This window comes from Cryptomeria japonica, chromosome 6 (assembly GCF_030272615.1).
Source record: "Cryptomeria japonica chromosome 6, Sugi_1.0, whole genome shotgun sequence".
Taxonomy (NCBI): domain Eukaryota; kingdom Viridiplantae; phylum Streptophyta; class Pinopsida; order Cupressales; family Cupressaceae; genus Cryptomeria; species Cryptomeria japonica.
Genome location: NC_081410.1, coordinates 165,412,516 through 165,434,904, shown reverse-complemented (window position 1 = coordinate 165,434,904; position 22,389 = coordinate 165,412,516). Strand labels below are relative to the sequence as shown.

Genomic DNA, 22,389 nt, shown 5'->3' with positions numbered 1-22,389 from the left:
GCGAGATAATGGTCGTCCATTTTTGGATGAGGATCTTTTGACCGAGTGACATAGTGGCATATTTATTGCTGGAAAACTTTGACCAAGTGGTGGCCAGGTCAACGCATTTTGAATTAATGGAGCATCTTTTGCATGCAGCTGTCACATTTAAGGCATTATGGCAAATTCCTTTTGCATGCAGCCGTGGCATGGAGATGATGGATCATTTATGGCATGATGGGTGATTTTTGCATGAGGGAATATTCATTGCATGTTGGGCAAATTTAGTGGAAAATAGTGCATTTATTGTATATTGGTTACCAATTGTAATAGGCTGGAATTAATTGTATATGGGCATGATGGGCATTAATTGTTAATTCCCACCTTGTTGCATCATGTGTGGGGAATCTTTTAGGGGAAAACCCTAATTAGGTTTTGCATGTAGCCAAGGCATGAAGCCTATATAAAGGGGTGACGCTCCTCATTTGTAAAAGGAGGAGAGATTGCTTTTTGAGATTGTTGCTATAAGTTGTTGAAGTTGTAACTTAATACATTGTTCAATTTGATGGTGTATACTTGTTCTATTTTGCAACTTGCATAGTCTCGCTCTCTTCACTTACATTAGATTTGCTTTCAGTTGTTAGATGAATGGGATTTGATGAGATTGTTTACAATGAGACCCTTGCTCATACCTTTTGTTAGTAGCTGATTGTTATTAACTTTGTGAGGTTAGTTTGAGCCTTTTTATGTGTAAACTTAACTTCGATCATCGAGTGGATATTTTTCTATGATGGTGTCCATTGGTGGTATGAAAAACTCCTGCACAACCTTTGAAGATTGCGTCGTCTTTGTGTAGTTGTACGAGGATTGGCAAAGCAAAGTGCGGTTTGGTTTTACTTGAGCAATCACTGTCTCCTTGTTCTTAGAGCTAGCATAGATTTCCTAAATCCTTCCCTTTTTTTTTTTTGCGTCTTAAAACCCAAAAAACCTAAAAAAGAGCCCCATTGATAAATCATTCGCAAGTGAATTGAAAATTGCAGAATTGCTTAATCTTCTTCGAGTGTGCATAAGTCCCCTTGGATTACCGGCAAATCACATCAGCCAACAATCTTAGCATACAATCGTACTTTGATCAACAGAGAGTGAAGTGACCGTTAGGCAACTTTATTTTCTGTTAGACGCTGTCATAAAAAACACGTCAACACCCCCTTAAATCAGATGGGTTGTGTTCCGGTGATAAATTGATGGGCAATAAAAAAGAGAATATATTAACAGTACTAAAATTTATGAATACTCCTTCTGAGCAAATGCTTGTGAAGGCAGATTACAAGAGCCAATGTTTCCTAAATCTCTTTGAAAGAAAGAACTTAATCAAGATATCCATAATGGAAGATACAAGCAGATTTACCAAAATATAGACTATAAGCGTTGCAGTATAAACTATAAGTATACACTTGACCATTAACAAAAGGAAAAAAAGAAATATTGTTAAGGCCTCAATTATTGTTTTAAGGATTCCAAGTTGCTTGGCCAATGAACATACAGCTCTTCAGATTCTCAACTCCAACCAGTTTGATGTAAAGAAAATGGTCTTGCACCATGAAAGAGAGGCAATACTAAGCGAAGCACATGAAAGGACAGAAAGTGGTCTTAACAGAGGAAATGCAATAGAGAAAAAGGAGTCCAACTAGCATCACTAGTGATCAAGGAAAACATTTTCTAAACCAAACTATTGAAGATATGTCAAAGTACTTCGTAATAGATCACAAAAGAAGTGCCCCTTACAATCCAAAATCAATTGGTATTGCAAAAGCAGTTTGCAAGATTTTGTAGGCATTATTGACATATAAATGCCCTCTACGAAGGATTAATTTGGATGATATGATGCCAACAATATTGTGGCCATACCGGGCAACCCATAAAAGACACAAAGTATTAACCCATTTGAGTTATTATATGATTCTGAAGCAAAGGGGCCCAAAGAATATGTTATTTCATGTTTGACAATAGCGATAAACACTAGAATAAATGATGATGATGTTGGCAAATGCACACTCCAATGAGAAATTGTAGGTGATTGAAGGTATTGTCATTGATGGCAACCTTGCAATCATGTGATACCAGCAGCAGACACAGGCACCGGCATCGGCACCGGCAAACTCTACACCGGCACACAGTACACCGACAGCGAAAAGGAAGAATACTGGCATCCTGGCCGACAGCAATTTTGTATTAATATATTTTGTAATTAATTGTAAAATCTTTTGTAAGCCGACATGGCCGATTGTAATATGACTCATATATGTGTATGAGATCATTGTAGATCATTTTGAAGACGAGATAGGATGCGAAGTATGGAAAAGTAATAGTAGACCTAATATGCGAATTATTGGTTAAGGGTTTATGTTGTAGCAGAGCTTAAACCGGTACTGAATCTAGCATAGCAGATGCTAATCTAAAGCAGTACAAGACATTGGATTAGTATAATCCATTTTTGTAAGTCAGTGAGTCTTCTTTTGTAATTGAGCAATGAGCTCTAGGCACTTGGCCTTCCTGAATGTGCAGGCACCTATTGTAAGAGTAATATTCCCTTATTGGCCAGTAAGCGAATATTGTGGGTCACAAATCCCACCGAGGTTTTTCCCACATCGGGTTTCCTCATTAAAATACTGTGTTATGGTGGGCTTCTCATGTTGTTGTTATTGTTCTTATTTACTGCATTATTTCTGGTTTACCGGTACTCAGTTTTAACATGCTTTTCATGTTTTAAATCAAGTAATTTGATATACCGGTTAGATACTGATTCACCCCCACCTCTCAGTATCTTTGGGAATCCTAACAGATGATTCTTTAAAGGAAATATTGATAGACTTGGAAAATAGATGAAAAAAAATTTATTGCAATTTATAACCAATTATAAGAGAAGATGAGGCAAAAAGCATGGCATGGTAAAAATCCAAAAACAAAGGATTCAATTACTAGAAGAAGCAAATGCAATCAAGGATAGAGAGCCAAATGAATGGCAATCTTAACCTTGCAGCCAACACAAAGATGAGCCGCACACAAGGAACAAGAGCTACAACACAAATCTGGAAAACAAAAACTTGCTCATTCATAAACAAAGACTAGTACATTCATTTGCTCTCTCAAAATTTTGACACAGTCTCCCCAATGAAGTGCCCTCTTTTGCTGTCAAAATTTTGACAAGTCTGCCCAATGAAGTTCCTTCTTCTTCTTATTCCTACAATGGAAAGAACACACAAACCTCTAGCATTGCAACCACAGAGCATTTCATAACTTTCTAAGGCAATGGAATTTGCATACCCTTATCACAATTTCGTGTCCATTTTAGCTCTTTTCATCTGCGTTTTGTATGTCTTTTTAATCATTTTTTCTTAGCCATGGTGTTCCCCTTCCCAATATTGTCCTAGGCCTTGTTTAGCCTCCCTAAGTGTCATTTTTTATTTAACTTTTGACCCCACCCTATGTCCAATGATTTTTTTAGTGGTGAATATTCACCAATTGGCTAATAGTTGAAATTTGGAAATCAACATTTGGTTAATAGTTCAAGCTATAAGACAACCTGAATCGCCACATTTTTACAAAATTTTATTTTAATAAATCGCCAAAGATTGTATTTTATAAAACTTTTAAAATTAAAACTTGCCACAAGATTTGATATATGGTTCTAAATTTTATAAGTTATTGTAGAAATCTAAATTAATTCACCGACAATATATCATAATTATTAGTTACTTTAGGGCCATATCACCAATCTTTAGTTGCCACCATTGACTTAAAATATAATCTAAAGGCCCTCGCTATATTTTGCAAGGTAAAATGTACCCCGATTTGTAATGCTCATGAGGCCCGAAATTGCTTTTGGAACATTGATCTCAATAGATATCAATGGTCTAAAAACAATTTCAGGCCCCATGAGCTTTACAAACTGTGGGTACATTTTGCCTCACGAAATATGAGGGCCATTAGATTATATATAGTATAGCCCTAGTTTTTGCCCTAAAATCACCATTCCAAGTACAGTAAGAAATGGAATAGAGATCTCATTTACCAATTAGATCTTGATTGAGACCCCTCAATCATGTTAGATATAAAGTCAATCATTCATACAAGGGTTAGGGACATTATCTTAATCATTATTGTAAATTACATAATATACATGTGGGATTCCTTTAAGGTTCTACCCAACAACCCATCTTCATTATGGAGCACCACTTGGGAGATCATACAAAGCACCTTGAGCCGTTCCATCCAGCCCAGTAGCACAAAAGGACATCCGCCATTTGGACTCCCAGCCCCACTTGGGGTGTCTCTACCGGAATGGCTTCCAAGCTATTTGCCTTCCTCATATGCACTATCTCCCCTCCATAATGGGACGACAAATTGGCTGAAGCTTTAAAGGAATCTTCATTATCATTGATTATGAATATCTATATATATTAGAAGCAAGAGATTATCTACATACATTCCTACTACGAAAACCAAGAGGGACATGCCTCTTTGTCATATAGTCTTAATCCGTTGGCCCAAGGTTTGTCGTTGCACCAAAAGATCGACCTATTAATGTTCGATACAAACACGAGAGATAAACAAACCACAAGAGGTAGTTAAGCCATGTCACGAATCCCCAAGGGCAGTGCTGAACAACCAAGAGGATGAAGGCACCAACCTTCCAGTCCCCCCCTAGCACGACCAAGGGATTCGAACCCATGACCTGAGCTCTGATACCACTTGTTGGCCCAAGGTTTGTCGTTGCACCAAAAGATCAACCTATTAATGTTCGATACAAACACAAGAGATAAACAAACCACGAGAGGCGATTAAGCCAAGTCATGAATCCCCAAGGGTGGCATTGAACAACCAAGAGGATGAAGGCACCAACCTTCCAACATAATCGCTGCTCTAATACTAATGATAACTGCTGCTCATGGTTTATTTATTAAGTCTAACCTTAACCCTTTTCTTCTCCTATCACAGGCGCTGCATTTATTTATACCCCTCGCTGCTTATTGATACTCATTAATTTGGGCATCGATAAATGAAGTCAGCCTAAGGCGCCAGTAGTGAAGTCGGCCTGATATATATATATATACATAGTACATACATATGTATGTACTCTCTCTCTCTCTCTCTCTCTCTCTCTCTCTCTCTCTCTCTCTCTCTCTATCTATCTATCTATATATATATATATATATATCGTAATGTCCCCTTCTCACTGATGACCTTCCAATGGTCCATTAGCCTATTCCTGAGACCCGTAGGCTAGGTGGAATGAAGAATGAGGGTCCAGCATTGATGAAACGAGGACTTACTATTTTTAGTAAGTCAAGGAATGACCATTCTGGAGTTACTCTCCTACTGAGCTCTCCATGTTTTGCCTCTGGACGCGATGATCATGTTTTTCTGAGCATTAGTTCTTGACTTACTATTTTTAGTAAGTGGTTGTGTGGCACAATTCTATTTTTGGCAGTAGACAGGGGTTCTGATTCTGCAGCAGTTATGTGGTTGTTTGGGCTCAGTTTCATCCTGACTGTGATAATAATCAGTACGGGAGTCATTTGCGACGTAATTAAATATTATTTCCTTATCCTAAGGTTTAATATTTAATTAATCTGATTATTTGCGACTGATTTATTAAAATTGGGATTAATGCCTATTTTTCCTAAGTTCTTGGCGAATTTCATGTTTATTAAAGAGATGTCGAAATATTGAGAAAGATATTTTTTTTTTATGACTTATCTCTAATATTTGCCAAAGTGTAACGTGGGTCCTTGCCTTAGGCGTGAGGTTTGACTTGTGGGAAATGGCACCACATTTGGGGTCCACATGTAGTGGAGTGAAATGCAAATGAAAGGCATTGAAATTGAAGGAAATTGCATTTGGGGTTGAGGTGTGTGAAGTTATAAATATGAGACTTGGGCTCCCATTTCCACATCTTTGAAAATTGCATCGTTGTGCTACCAATTTGGCTACTGACCATCTGAGCTTCGAAGTTGGCTTCCTAGCTGAGTCTCAGTTTCGTACTTGCAAGATAGTACCTAGCTGTGTCCTTGTGTTCCCATTGCTGATTGGTGAATGAGTTGCAGATTATGGAGTGTTCTATGTTGGATTTGAGTGTTTCTGGTTGCTGGTCGCGGGACTGCTGAAAGTATATTTTGCTCACATCTCTTAACCAGGCAACTCCATCATTCTAGGTACCGGCTCATCCTTCCTTCCTAGCCATGGCGATACATTGTGTAAGTTTTTAGCAAGTTTAATTGAGCATTGATTTTTCTAGACAAAATCGAAATCCCTAGGTATCGCATGGGTTTCTGAAATTGCATTGGGATGTGTGCAAATTAAATAAGGGTTGTTTGGGGTTGTAGTTTGGATTGGAGGTTGTTGTTAGTGTTATATTGGGGGATTGGGATTGATTTGAGTTGATTCGGGTGAAAAATGAGAGAGTTATGAGTATTTTGATGTTTCCATAGGTTGTTGAATAGTACTTTCAGCTTGCAGATTAGTTGTAACAGAAAATGATAATAATCTTGTTGTAGAAATCTGCAATTACTCTTCTCATCTCATCTCTATTTTGTAAGGTTGTTTCAATAGTACTGATCATCCCTTCTTTCTGCTCTTATTTGTAATCCCCACTGCATAAGTGGAAGAGGCTGGCTTGCCGCTTTCTAAGTTTTGTAATTCAGTTTTTGTACTCAGTCCTCCCACTGAATAAGTGGTCGAGTGATAAGTTCAATACAATGGTCCTCCCGCTGAAATATGCGGTAGAGTGATAGCTTAATGTAATGTCCTCCCGCTGAAACACATAGTAGAGTGATTGAATTTCAGTTTCTTGTCATTTTCCCTTGGTCGGTTTACCGCCAAGAGTTTGGTTTTTGTCCTGTTGGATAAGCAGAAGGGGCTAGCTTGCCGCCCAGGCATTGTAATTTCAGTTTGATTATTGTTGCTAACGATCCTCGGAACACCGTATGCTCTCACCCTCCCAGACTGGGCTCTCGATGAACAAAAGGTGGAAGGGTTCCCTTTCAGTAGTTCGGTTTATTTCTCTAACCTTAACGGGTTGTGGTGATTGCTTGTGTCGCTTATTGTTAAAAATTCAAAAAAAAAATTACTGGGATATTACAGTAGTATCAGAGTTGGTCTTCCTGCCAGCCTATGAGAGTCAGTGGGTTCAGAAGTCTCCATGAGTGAAAGAGACGTCAGATACTACAACAGAGAGCAGAAGAGACAGCAGTTTCAGATTCCTATAGTGCCCGAAGAGGACACATTTTCAGAAGTACTGAGAAATAGAGGGAAGGATCTAGATACCTCAGATTCAGTGGATTCAATGGCAGATAAGACTATAGAGACAAATGAGGCACCTGACAAGAAGGCAAAGAGGCAATTCAATGCCATGATGGACATGATGTCTTTACTGTTGGCAAAGCTCAACCAGAACGTTGTTGGGGTCCCTAATCAGCCCAACAATGGACCGGAAGCCAGCACTTCTAATGCTCCTGTAGGCAATGGAAATGGGAGTAACAACAGGAGTAACCATGGAGATTCAGCACCAAGGCCTTTACAACCTGTATTTCTGCCAAGAGAAGTACAACAGGCTGAAACAGAGATACCCACAGCTGATGAAATAAGAAACAACTACATGGAGTATGCTTCTCTTCCTAGTGAGATCCGAGATATCCTAACTTTGGATCAGTTTATGAATCAAAAAATGAAGAGAGGAAGGAGGAATGACTATAAGTCTACTGCCCCAAGAGATTATCAGCAAGCTTTTGGAAGAGTGACATTAGCACACTTTGATAGAAGTGCTAAGAGTACAGCTAGAGCATGGGTACAAAAGTTGGACAATTACTTGTCCTTGAGGCCGATGCCAGAGGAAGTTGCCATCAAGTTTGCTACCTTGCACTTGGATGGAGTGGCCCACGAATGGTGGTACCATGGGTTGGTCACCCTTGGTCACAACTTAATCACCACCTATGCTGATTTCACCAACAGGCTGATTGAGAGATTAGACACCAGGGATCCAGAGGTGAAGTTCAGATAACTTGCACAACTCAAGCAGCAAGGTTCATTGAATACTTACGTGACTGAATTCCAAAACCTGTCAGTCATGGTGAGTAGCATCTCAAAGAAGCAGTTGGTTGTCCTTTTCACTGAAGGACTTGAAGAACCTTTGAGAGGATGGGTCAAAGCTTTCGATCCGTCCACCCTGGCAAAAGCTATAAAAAAATCTAGAAGTATGGAGTTGGCTGCCCCAAAGAGTAAAGTTCAGTCCAAGCCTTTCCCTTTCAGAAAGGACAAGAAGAAGTTCACGAATTAGACCAAGAGGTTCCCTCCGCGTATGGATGATGAGCTCCGTCAAGAGCTCCGGAGAAAGAATCTTTGTTATTCTTGCAGAGAACCTTGGGTTCCCGGACATAGGTGCCATGGAAAAGGGAATTTGCATCAAATGGAATGCTATTCAGCAAATGGATCAGATTCTGAAATTTCAAAACAGCAAACTGAAGTTGAGGACAGCGAGTATGAAGAGGCTCCTAAAGGGCCTGAATTTGGGTCAGAAGATAGAGGAGTGGTTGCTCAACTCTCGAGCATTCACAAAAATGAAGCCTTCAGAGTTCGAGGTGTGATTGGAGAGCATCGTGTCATAGCTCTCATTGACACAGGTGCAACACACAACTTCATTGATGAAAGGATTGTTGCAAAAAAAGGGACTAGTGGCAGAGGAAGTTGAGGGCTTCAACGTCATGGTAGCGAATGGCTCCACTATATCCTGTAACTGAATGATTTCCAACATGTCTCTGAAGTTGGGAAATCATGAAATCAAAGATGATTTATTTGTGGTGAATATTGGAGGGACTGATGATGCAATCCGCGGGATTCAATGGCTGAGATCTCTTGGTGAGATCACACTAAACCTACAAACCATGGAGCTGAAATTCATGTCTGAAGGAAAGAAGGTAGTTTTGAGAGGAATGTCGCATGGGGGACTTAAAGTTGTATCCTTGAAAAGAATGCAAAGGCTGATCCATCATAATCAGGTGGAGTGGGCAGCAGAGTGTTTGATAATGCCTTCCAATCCATTGGTGGATAAGGGCAGCTATTCCTCAGATATTTGAGCAATGGTCAAGGATGGAAGCAAGATCATGGTAATGCCATCAAAACCACAACAAGAGCACAGAAATTATCCTAAAGACATTCAAGCTTTGATAACTAAGAGAAGCAAGGTGTTCGAAAATCCCCCTCCTGGCAAGCCCCCTGAAAGAGGTGCCGAACACATTATTGAGCTTGAAGAAGGAGCTAAGCCAGTCATGACTACTCCTTACCGATATCCTAAGAAGCAGAAGGATGAGATTGAGAAAGCAATTCAGGAATTGCTTGACATGGGTTACATACGGCCTAGCAAAAGCCCCTTTGCTTCGGCTGTTGTTTTGGTGAGAAAAAAGGATGGGACCATGCGCATGTGTGTGGATTACAAAGCCCTGAATCAGAAAACATCAAGAATCAATATCCTATTCCGAGAATTGATGAGCTCATTGACGAGCTACATGGGGCAGTGTTCTTTTCCAAGATTGACCTTAGATCAGGGTACCATCAGATCAAAATGAGAGCTTCAGATGTGGAGAAGACTGCTTTTAGATGCCACTTTGGGCATTTTGAGTTCCTAGTCATGCCTTTTGGTTTGACTAATGCTCCTGCTACATTCCAGTCATGCATGAACAGAATCTTCCAAGAACAATTAAGGAAGTTCGTTTTGATATTTTTTTATGACATCCTAATATTCAACAAATCTTGGAAAGAACATTTACAGCAGTTGGATGAAGTGTTGGGCATATTAGAATCTAAGTCCCTGTTTGCCAAGGAGTCCAAATGTGAGTTTGGGATGGAAGAGTTGCTCTACCTCGGTCACATTATCAGTGCGGGTGGTGTGAAGGTGGATCCCGAAAAGATTAAAGCCGTCCTTGATTGGCCTACTCCCGAAAACATGACACATTTGAGGGGATTTTTGGGATTGTGTGGATTCTATCGGAGGTTCGTGAAGGGGTATTCTCAGTTGGTTACCCCCCTTACAGATCTCACAAAGAAAGGAGCTTTTGAATGGTCCGACAAGGCACAGACAACATTTGAGCAATTTAAAGGGATCATGAGTTCCTGCCCTGTTTTAGCATTCCCTGATTTCACCAAGCCATTTGAACTATAGTGTGATGCATCTAGGGAAGGTGTTGGTGCGGTCCTCATGCAAGAAAAGCACCCTATAGTCTTTGAGAACAGAAAATTGAGAGGTCCTAAGAGACTGTATTCCATTTATGACAAGGAAATGCTTGCCATAATGCATGCCCTTGCAAAGTTCAGACAGTATCTGGTAGGGAGTAAATTCATTGTTAAGACTGATCACAATATTCTTAAACACTTCATGCATCAGAAGGATCTGAATGAGAGACCGCAGAAATGGGTGAGTAAGCTACAAGCTTATGATTTCGATATTGAGTATGTTAAGGGTAAAAACAATATTGTGGCGGATGCCTTATCCAGAAGACCCCATTTAAGCTCACTTTGCAAGCTTACTGTTGATTGGAGAGAGTTGTTGCTTGCTGATTATGCCAAAAATCAGTTTGCAACCAACCTTATAGAAGGTACTTTTCATGATGAAAGGTACAAATTGGTTGAGGGATTGATCCTGTACAAGGGAAGAATCTTCATAGTAGTTGAATCTAAGTTAAAAGAGAAGATTTTGAAGACCTTCCATGACATCCCCCTTGCTGGTCACCAAGGTTATTTCAAAACATACAGGCAGATCTGGGAGAGATTCTCTTGGAAGGGACTGAAAAATGATGTTTTGAAGTACATTAAGGAGTGTCATACATGTCAGAGGAACAAAGATGAGCACACTCTACCAGCTGGTTTGTTACAACCCTTGCCTATTCCCAGTCAAAAATGGGAAAGTATTTCCATGCATTTCATCACAGGGTTGCCTCAGGCTCAAGGGAAAGATAGTATCTATGTGGTGGTGGACAGACTTACAAAGTTTGCTCATTTCTTTGCCATCACCAGCTCTTTTACAGCAGCACAAGTTGCTGAAATGTTCTTCTGGGAGGTGTTCAGATTACATGGTTTACCGAAGAACATTGTGAGTGATAGGGACAGCAAATTCCTAAGTGCTTTTTGGCAAGAGATTTTCAGATTGTGTGGTACTGTGCTCACTCCAAGCACCAGTTATCACCCTCAAACTGATGGGCAGACCGAGATAGTGACTAAGTGGTTGGAAGGTTATCTTAAAAACTATGTCTCGGAGCAGCAGAATACTTGGGTAAGATGGCTTCACCTAGGGGAATATTGTTACAATTCCTCCTATCACATGTCCATCCAGATGTCACCATTCATGGCACTATATAGTTATGAAGCTCCTAGCTTCGCAGATTTGGTATTTGGTGATAGCAGAACCCCTCAGGCAAAGGATATGATGCAGCAGAGTCAGGATATTCTGAAGATTTTGAGGGACAATCTCCAGCATGCATAGAATCAGCAGAAGTTGTATGCTGATCAGCAGCGAATTGAGCGCACCTTTGAGGTGGGCGACATGGTTTATCTGAGGCTCCAGCCCTACAGACAGTCTACTCTCAAGAAGAGTGGGGTTGAGAAGTTGAAGCCACGATTCTATGGACCTTTCAAAGTCAACAAAAGGGTTGGAGAAGTGGCTTGCGAGTTGGAATTGCCAACAAGCAGCAGGATCCATAATGTATTTCATGTGTCTCGCCTTAAGAAGGCTCTAGGACATAATGTTGTTGCTTCAACTGAGTTGCCTCCACTTGATGAGGAGGGAGAATTGGTTTTGGTTCCGGAAGCTATCCTTGAATTCAGGGAACGATCTTTGAGGAGAAGAGTGATCAGGGAATACTTGATCAAATGGAAGAACCTACCAGTAGAGGATGCTACGTGGGAAAGTGAGGAGATTTTATTGCATTCAGCCTTGCAGTTGCTTGAGGACAAGCAATTTTGGGAAGGACGGACTGTAATGTCCCCTTCTCATTGATGACCTTCCAGTGGTCCATTAGCCTATTCCTGAGACCTGTAGGCTAGGTGGAATGAAGAATGAGGGTCTAACATTGATGAAACGAGGACTTACTATTTTTAGTAAGTCAAGGAATGACCATTCTGGAGTTACTCTCCTACTGAGCTCTCCATGTTTTGCCTCTGGACGTGATGATCATGCTTTTCTGAGCATTAGTTCTTGACTTACTATTTTTAGTAAGTGGTTGTGTGGCACAATTCTATTTTTGGCAGTAGACAGGGGTTCTGATTCTGCAACAGTTATATGGTCGTCCGGGCTCAGTTTCATCCTAATTGTGATAATAATCAGTACGAGTCATTTGCGACGTAATTAAATATTATTTCCTTATCCTAAGGTTTAATATTTAATTAATCTGATTATTTGCGACTGATTTATTAAAATTGGGATTAATGCCTATTTTTCCTAAGTTCTTGGCGAATTTCATGTTTATTAAAGAGATGTCGAAATATTGAGAAAGATATTTTTTTTTTATGACTTATCTCTAATATTTGCCAAAGTGTAACGTGGGTCCTTGCCTTAGGCGTGAGGTTTGACTTGTGGGAAATGGCACCACATTTGGGGTCCACATGTAGTGGAGTGAAATGCAAATGAAAGGCATTGAAATTGAAGGAAATTGCATTTGGGGTTGAGGTGTGTGAAGTTATAAATATGAGACTTGGGCTCCCATTTCCACATCTTTGAAAATTGCATCGTTGTGCTGCCAATTTGGCTACTGACCATCTGAGCTTCGAAGTTGGCTTCCTAGCTGAGTCTCAGTTTCGTACTTGCAAGATAGTACCTAGTTGTGTCCTTGTGTTCCCATTGCTGATTGGTGAATGAGTTGCAGATTATGGAGTGTTCTATGTTGGATTTGAGTGTTTCTGGTTGCTGGTCGCGGGACTGCTGAAAGTATATTTTGCTCACATCTCTTAACCAGGCAACTCCATCATTCTAGGTACCGGCTCATCCTTCCTTCCTAGCCATGGCGATACATTGTGTAAGTTTTTAGCAAGTTTAATTGAGCATTGATTTTTCTAGACAAAATCGAAATCCCTAGGTATCGCATGGGTTTCTGAAATTGCATTGGGATGTGTGCAAATTAAATAAGGGTTGTTTGGGGTTGTAGTTTGGATTGGAGGTTGTTGTTAGTGTTATATTGGGGGATTGGGATTGATTTGAGTTGATTCGGGTGAAAAATGAGAGAGTTATGAGTATTTTGATGTTTCCATAGGTTGTTGAATAGTACTTTCAGCTTGCAGATTAGTTGTAACAGAAAATGATAGTCTTGTTGTAGAAATCTGCAATTACTCTTCTCATCTCATCTCTATTTTGTAAGGTTGTTTCAGTAGTATTGATCATCCCTTCTTTCTGCTCTTATTTGTAATCCCCACTGCATAAGTGGAAGAGGCTGGCTTGCCGCCTTCTAAGGTTTGTAATTCAGTTTTTGTACTCAGTCCTCCCACTGAATAAGTGGTCGAGTGATAAGTTCAATACAATGGTCCTCCCGCTGAAATATGCGGTAGAGTGATAGTTTAATGTAATGTCCTCCTGCTGAAACACGCGGTAGAGTGATTGAATTTCAGTATCTTGTCATTTTCCCTTGGTCGGTTTACCACCAAGAGTTTGGTTTTTGTCCTACTGGATAAGCAGAAGGGGCTGGCTTGCCGCCCAGGCATTGTAATTTCAGTTTGATTATTGTTGCTAACGATCCTCGGAACATCGTATGCTCTCACCCTCCCAGACTGGGCTCTCGATGAACAAAAGGTGGAAGGGTTCCCTTTCAGTAGTTTGGTTTATTTCTCTAACCTTAACGGGTTGTGGTGATTGCTTGTCTCGCTTATTGTTAAAAATTCAAAACAAAAATTACTGGGATATTACATGTATGTACTCTCTCTCTCTCTCTCTCTCTCTCTCTCTCTCTCTCTCTCTCTCTCTCTCTCTCTCTCTCTCTCTCTATATATATATATATATATATAGAGAGAGAGAGAGAGAGTACATACATACGTATGTACTATATGTATATGTGTGTGTGTGTGTACATATATATATACATATGTGTGTGTACATATGTATGTATGTATGTATGTATAATATATATATATATATATATATATATATATGATTTATTCTAAACCTCTTAAAAGTTGATTACTTCAATAAGTCAGCCCTAGTAGATATTCTCTTAATTTCACTACTAAGTCTGCCCTGAATTTATTAATACATAATTTTTATCTTAGTTGACCTGGGCTCAATTGCCATAAAGGCTACGAGATGCTGTGCCCTTGAACAGTGGCACGGAATATACAACATCCTAGTCAACTACTTAGTTCATTCTCTCATTGAACTCACTGACACAAGGCCATAATATCCCCATCCCTACCAATTAGACCTGGCTAGAAAGCATGGTGGAGAACATTCCAAATCAAGTGGACCCCTCTAAAAATAAGAAACAATCATTCAAACAAGACGTGGTAGAAGCATACATTCAAGAGACCATTGATCCCTTAAATCAAAGAGGAGAAAGATAAATTGAAGGCTACAATAACAAAACCACTCAGGACAAAGAAGTTGTTGTGGGTTACTTCTATCTTAGTTGGGCACAATCATGAAAAAGACAAAGGATGAACTTGACCAGGTTAGGCAGCAGTTATCACTAGCAACGTCAAATTATAAAATAACTAAAGATGAAATAAGGGAGGAAAGAAGGGAACTGATTTCTCTAGGAAATACCTTTATATAGAAGTTGGTGCCACAAGCAACAACCATTACCAATATCAATGAGATAGACATGGTGACATGTCCCCAAATGGATAGAATGCAGGAGGTTATAATAAGTGAGCAAGCATAACTTCAAAGCTTGGACACAGAATGAAGGAAAGTGGAATAATCTTCCACCATTGTAAAATTGGCAACCGAGTTAGCAAGCTTGAGGCATCATGTCTGCCATATAGAGACAATTGTGAAGGGATGGGATAATTTTTTACAATATCCCACAATATTGATATACAATGGAATGATCGAACATTCAACTTTATGGTGTACCCAAAAAACTCTTATGTTTTGACACACTACAAACAAACACTAAAAGACAATAATGAAGAAAAGATGTTTGAAGGAGCGAAATGGAAGGAAAAGTTAGTGGGGTCTAGGCAGTAAGACCTGATAAATCAAATAGGCAGTCTATTTGTGGTCACCTCCACCACTTGCCACTTTTGGCATCCATTGATAAATCAACTATGCAGCCTCTTTGTTGTCACCTTCACCACTTCCCACTTTTGGCATCCATTGAGCTACACAGAGAAGTAGATAATCAGCATCACAACTTCTGCAAAACTACAATGGCCATATGGGATGAGCAACATCAGAATTTTGGCGAAGACTTGCACATTTCTATTTTTGTGAGCATGACCGACTAATTGTCTCCTAAGGTTGTGGGATTCTTCATCTTGTTTTCTCAGAGACAAGACAACTGGTTCAGTCTGGAGAATAGTTAGCAGAATTCTTCATCTGTGTAATTTCAACCTTCTCGATAGCATGAATCTCCCAAACATATCATGCCACCACATATGCTGACAGATGGACTATTTTCAATAGTTTTGGCTTTGCACATATATGGCATCATATGGGGGTCCATGGCATGACATGATGACTTGAATGAACAGTTGGTTATGACCCCTTTTTCTTTGGTGCATATATGAGGTATCACATATGCCACTATATTGAAATGGCTCACAAACAGCAGATACAGAAGAGTAGTGAGCAGATACAGAAGAGTAGTGAGAAAGTAAAAGTATATAAAGAGATGGTGATATGGCAGAATATAATAAGGACTTACGTTAAATAAGATAGTTATGTGTATTATGTGTAGATATCAGGTGGAATGGTGGACTTCTCTCATCCTTTTTAAGCGTTTATGTAAATAAGTGTGAATAAAGTTAATCTTAATAATCTCTCTTGTGTTGGATTAGCTCCAACCAAGGTCAATCTCACTGGGGTAAGTACATCTTAATTATGCCAAAAACCATTAAAAATCGAAAAGATTTTGGTAGAGAAGTGTCCTATAAACCACCTTGTCTCAGAGTTGTTCTCCACGTGAGATTTTCACTCTCACTGACTTTTAAGTTTGTACACAAGGATAGAGAGATATTAATGTGGAACGAAATCCTCAACAAGGGATGTGTTACTGATTTCCGTAAGCATGAAACTGTGGACATGTCATAGCGGCACTGACCAAATGCAAGGGATCCTACAAAGCTTGCAGGAACCTTGAGGTGATTTTAAAACTGCAGCAAGGGAGGATGCTTCATTTGCACTCCCAAAAGCCAGCTTCCAGCACAACTTTTGGTACATATGTTAGTTTTTTAAACACTCTTATCTCACACAAAAACCAACAGAATGCTAGATGAGAACTCACTTACCAACACAAGCAACTTTTAATTTAATCTATATTAATATAAAACCCTTAATACTAATTTATGCAGAGTAGTCAAGGGGCTATGGTCTGATGGAAATGGGGGGCACCGGTAAGAACATAACCTGGGCTCAATTACTGCAAGAACCCAGCCCCCAACAGTTTAGCAAACACGTGAGATTGCAGTGTGATAACTATAGGGTGCATTCAACCATTCCGTAAGTTTATTAATCATGAGAATGCAGCAAATAACCTCACTCTAGATTGACCAAGACATTTTAAAAAAATCATATGTACATAGGAGCAAGCATTTTAACATATGTTAACATTTCATGTGAATTAACCCTGAGTTGAAGCAATATTTAGCACAAACCCCTGTCTAGAATGCAGTAAAAAGCTTCCATTAAAGAAGTCAAGGGACAATTTTGCTTAATTTCAATTGATCCAGCAGTAGAAAGGTCTCCAGGATTCTTAACATAATTTATCCAAATGTGTGACATCAAGCAACGGCACCACACCAAATTAAAAATTAAAAAGCGCAAAATGCAAAGATAACCGTGGTACTATCATAATACCTTCTTTAACCTGGTGGATTACTTGTAAAGACTACTTCATTAGGCCACTCGTATTGAGACAATACATATTGAAAAATATTCATAGCTAGTTGAATTAATTGTTTGCATTTGCAATGAAACAGATGAAAACAGGAAATATGAAGCATTTACAGCTTCAAATCCCATGTAATCACCCAGAATTAAACTAACTGCTTCCATTTTTTTTCTTACTCGGATCTGTCATTTCTTTCTTTTTTATGGTACTTACCAGGGTCTAGTTACAACTCCAAGGTCATGTATTCCATGCACTGTGTGTTGTTGGTCATGCCACTTCTTGAGCATCCATAGAGAATAAGATATCATTCCTACTCCGACCACAGTTAAGATGGAATTTATTATCTTGAGAGCGCATTTTATATAAATCCTTAATTGGTGCCTCATTACTTTTCACTCTCTCAATGTTCACCTGTCCTCCTTTGCTACTATACTGCCTTCCACATTCACTCACAATTTGTCCCAGTATAAAGACAACAATGGACAAATAGATTTTTTAGATTTTGTGATTGCAGTGCCTCTACCCATCTGAAATCACTGGTTTTAGAATCGCCTAAAGTAGAGCAAACTTCCAATCATGTCAGGTTGCAGATTCGTTTCAAAGCGGTTGGAGTGCATTAAACTCTGTTTTTTTCTCTTCTTATATTTGGTTCTTTGCCCCTGCATATGACATTGAGATGTCTGGTCTTCGAAAAAAAGTGCGCGTGTTCACCTGACAGATGAGTCAAAGAGATTGGTCGTTGAGGAATTCATGATTACTGAATTTTTAATGAATTTTAAACTCTCTGCAATCGTACTCGCACCCCGACCGTGATAGATAAGGGCGTGATTTTGAAAATTATAGGCCATGTTTTAGCTTTTGTTGAGGTGCTATTTTATTATTCCAAATAAAATAGAACCCTCGCCACTTGTCTCCATTCACAGCTTTTTGCATGCAAGACTTTAATGGATTTGTATTTTAAGATAACATTTATTTTACAATGATTCTCTTCTATTATAAGATATCTCTCCGCAGATTACTAGTATATATATATATATATATATATATATATAAAGTTTATATATAATATATAGTGACGATTAAGTGATAAATTAATATTATTTTAATTAGGAAGATAATGAAAAAAATTAATTTAGAATAGTTGTTCAGTATGATTGAAAATGTCTTAAAAAAAATATAGATGATTCAATCTAAAGGACATTTTCAATCATTATTGTCACAATTGCATGTCTAAAATCATATTAATTTATGGGTTCCACAATGTTGCAATAAAAACAAAATAGTAGCACCCTTTCATAATTTTGTAGTATATATTTGTTTGATTGAATCTAAAGACATTTTCAATTACCATTGTTACAAATTCATATCTAAAATCATATTAATTTCTAGGTTCCACATGTTACATCAAAAATTAAATAGTCACATATCTTCACAATTTTGTAGTTTGATTGAATCTAAAAACATTTTCAATTACCATTGTGTTAAATTCATATCTATATTAATTTATGGGTTCCACATGCTACATTGAAAACAAAATAGTCACACACCTTCACAATTTTGTAGTATACATATGTTTGTTAGTTGATCACATGTTATGGGAATTTAATGCTAAAAGTCATTTAAAATAAATATACTATTTAAATTTTGTTAATAACTTTTTTATAATAGTAATATTTTTTATTGTATGGAATTACTAAGTAACATGTTTTGTTATAATATTATCATGTATGAGAATATTACTAAAATTTAGTCAATAGATTGTTCAAATGTGATAGTAAGTCTAAAAATATCATGTTTTCATGTGAAAAATATTTTGAGTCTCAAAAAGCATCTTGTCATTGTCATATTTACTCACCTTTATTGAGTAAAATCATCATATTCACTTATCTTTAGTAAACAAACTCATTTGTACTATTCTAAACAAAACTTTATCAACATTAGCTCACCATCCAAAAATTATGTCATTGTTTTAAATCCAAACATACAAGTAATTGGTTCACCATCCATAAACTATGTTGAAATTTATCACTACAACATATATGCTTGGTTGTTTTATGTCGAAATAGCTATGATGTAATATGAGTTTGAGGTCACAATTAGGGAATACCTAACCACGCAACCCTAGATACTCACCACACACACAATGAGATGAGGACACTACCATACAAAACAAAAAAAATACACCATTTTCATTAAATGGAAGTATAAGGTTACAAGTTTACGATAGACCTTGCCCTTATTTTACATCAAATATTTCAACTAGTATACAATTTAATTTGTGGGCTTGTAACTCTCTCACACACTCTCTTTTGTGGTAGAAAGAAAAACTAAAATTCCACCCACAACTCTATAATATATACATTTTATTAGGTATTCAAATTTCTTCATCTTGGTTATTTTTCCACCCAAAATCCTCTTACCACCTAAATTTAAATTCACCTACTTGTTACTTATCCCCATGTCCATTCTAACAAGTCCTAATCCTTCACATAGATTGTAATTCAAACTCTTCTTGCATTTTGAACGAATGTTTTCTCTCTCTACCATCTACCCAAATCTGCCTCATGCATTTCCTCCAAGGCTTTGATCCACTAGTGATTTTTACCTAGTTTTTGCTTTTTCATTTTCACTCTTGTCTACACACACCCTTCTTCATGATTCTTGAAACTCAACCTTTCTTTGCACACTCTATTTTCCTATGCATCTTTCTTTGGTACATCATCTTCCTTAATTATTATACATGTATATTTTTGTGCTCTCTATTTGCATGCTTTCTCACTTATTTTTTCTCCTTCATACTTGACACGTGCATGTCATATCTCTAGGCCTATTGGGTGGTTCTCTTCATGCATATTCCTTTGCATCTTTCTTTTCTCCTTTTTGTGTCCCTCGTGCACTCTATGTTTGTGAAATATCCAACATTTATGCCCAAACTTGGCACTTATACCTTTTGTGCAAACTATTTATTCTATGTTCAATTTATGATTGATTTTCCTATGACTCTATATTCTTAACCCTAATTACCATCAATTGTAAGATTATGGATTGACTAGGTTTGCCTATACACCCAACACATAAATTAATACATAAAACAACACACATAGCTCTCAGTGCCTATCTTCTTACCTAGTCAATTGAGAAATATCCTTTCTAATTAGTTTTATTCTTGTACATTTTGTAAAGCGACATGGATGTGGTGGTATGTGTGTTGTAGATTATTCAAATTCTCAATAATTTGACACAAACATAAATGTAGATCACAATCAATAGCCCAAATTAATTAGAAAAGAATATAAGTCGCGTACTTATTTTCAAAGATGTTAAGAAATACACATTATGAAAGTCAATCTAAGTATACATTAAAAATGTTCATTCTAAAGAAAAAAAGTCATTATTTTTGTTGTAAGGATTTTGATTTTAAAAAAACAAAAAAAACAAACAAACAAACAAAACAAAACAACCCTTCTAGGTTGTAGTAGAAAGACCACGAATATATTTCATTGTACTCTGATTTGATTTAAACCTACATGCATTTTTATTTATTTAAATATCTTGAACATATGAAATCTTATAAATCACTGGTGGCTACTATGTTAGATAGCTACTATGTTAAATAGCTTTCTATTTTCATATGCATATTTGGTATAACTTATATAATGTTGAGAAGGGTATTATCTATTTATTTATATATTACTAACATGAGGTTCAAATCTATCTTTTATACATGTATGATGTTTCTCCATGTCTAAGATTCCTCCTTTCCAATATGACAAAGAATGACTAGAGTGTCAAATAGTTTTGCTTTTTTTTCTCATACTCATAGCTCACTTTTTTTCATCTACTTTCTAATTTACAACATGTTCTCTATTCATGTATGTTTTCCTAGTATGTAATTATTCAATTCAAAATATGTAGAAAATTGGATCCTAATCATTTTTTAGTTTTTAACATTTTTTAATTTCTTTCCACCAAAAAGAAAATCTCCACGCATAACTTTATCAAGATTGACTATACACAAATATAGCGTGAGCAAAAATATACTACATCTCATGGTAATTAGGTATCTAATTCATTTTTGCTTGCACATTTATAGAAAAGTATATAAGTACAGAAACAGTTATCATTTTCTTAATTTTAACATTTTTGTATTTTTACCAAGATTGACTACACAAATATAGTGTGAGTAAAAATGGACTACATGTCATAGAAATTAGGTATCTAGTCCATTTTTGCTTATGCCTTTATAGCAAAGTATATAAATATAAAGACAATTATCCATTCAAAATAACTTTTCTATATATATAACTAAAGAGGTAGATTACATACATTCTTCTTCTTCATATAGTACAATCTGTATATTTTTTTTACGAGATTTTTCATTAAAAATAATTAAATACTTAAAATCTTGAAAATCGTATATAATTTTATCAATAACATAATGAAAAAAGATGTGATTGAAATGAAACTTAACTTTTTTATGACACTCATGAAATTAGATAAAAATATATGAAACCAAAAAAAAATTTTAAAAAAATTTAAAAATTCTTAAAAAGCAAAACTCTACTTTTGACAGTCCCCTCTATTGATCATAACTCTTGTACTATCTGTAAATTGTGATCCATTAATGTTGTTTGAGCTATTTGGAAATAACTTTTAATAGTGAAAGAGGATTCCAACGACCTTTCAGGCAATTGAATATCATCCATAGAAACTGAGGTCTTTGTCAACACTCCATTTTTTAAATTCTGACAGTGTTATATGTCATCAGCCTAACATCCAATCCAATGAGGAAGCCATTATATTAACCACTTCTTTCTGTGACTCAGAATTGTACAGCTAGTCTGCCACGACAACTTAAAGTGGACAGCTTTAAAATGTAAGCTAAGGACAAACTATCAACGTGACTGGTCTATTCTGAAAACAGTGAAGTTATTAATGCCTTCCATGGTAGTTTCAATGCACAGGTTCCACAGATTTCATATTGTTTCACTGTTGTTCACTACAATTCTATCCCTGGATTCTACAACTACGACAAAACCATTGACAATGCAAATGATTTCAGCACGTGGAATTTAAATGATTTCAACAAATTTTCGAGACCAAATAGTCTATGTGATTCAGGGATAGGGGAGAGGATCAAGTAGTTGAACACGTTCTAATTGTTGTGATATAAGTCGTTGATTTAAATACCCATACTTGTTAATTTGATATCTATACTTGTTGATTTAATGTCCAATTCTTTTGACAACATTGCACCAATAGTTGTGACATTAAAGTTGTTATTGCTGATGATAACTACCTATATCTCCTTGTATCTCTATCTTTCTAT

General features: G+C 37.2%; 1 protein-coding gene across 1 annotated transcript in view; it reads right to left on the bottom strand.

Moving 5' to 3' along the window:
• LOC131033300 (tetraspanin-19) overlaps window positions 1-17,892 on the bottom strand; it is an 81,230-nt gene extending 63,338 nt beyond the window's left edge. The window contains exon 1 of the mRNA XM_057964486.2: window positions 17,274-17,892. Within this exon, the coding sequence (XP_057820469.2) occupies window positions 17,274-17,446 (173 nt within the window). The 5' untranslated portion in view covers window positions 17,447-17,892. The remainder of the gene's footprint in view (window positions 1-17,273) is intronic.
• Between the last annotated feature and the right edge of the window lie 4,497 nt (window positions 17,893-22,389).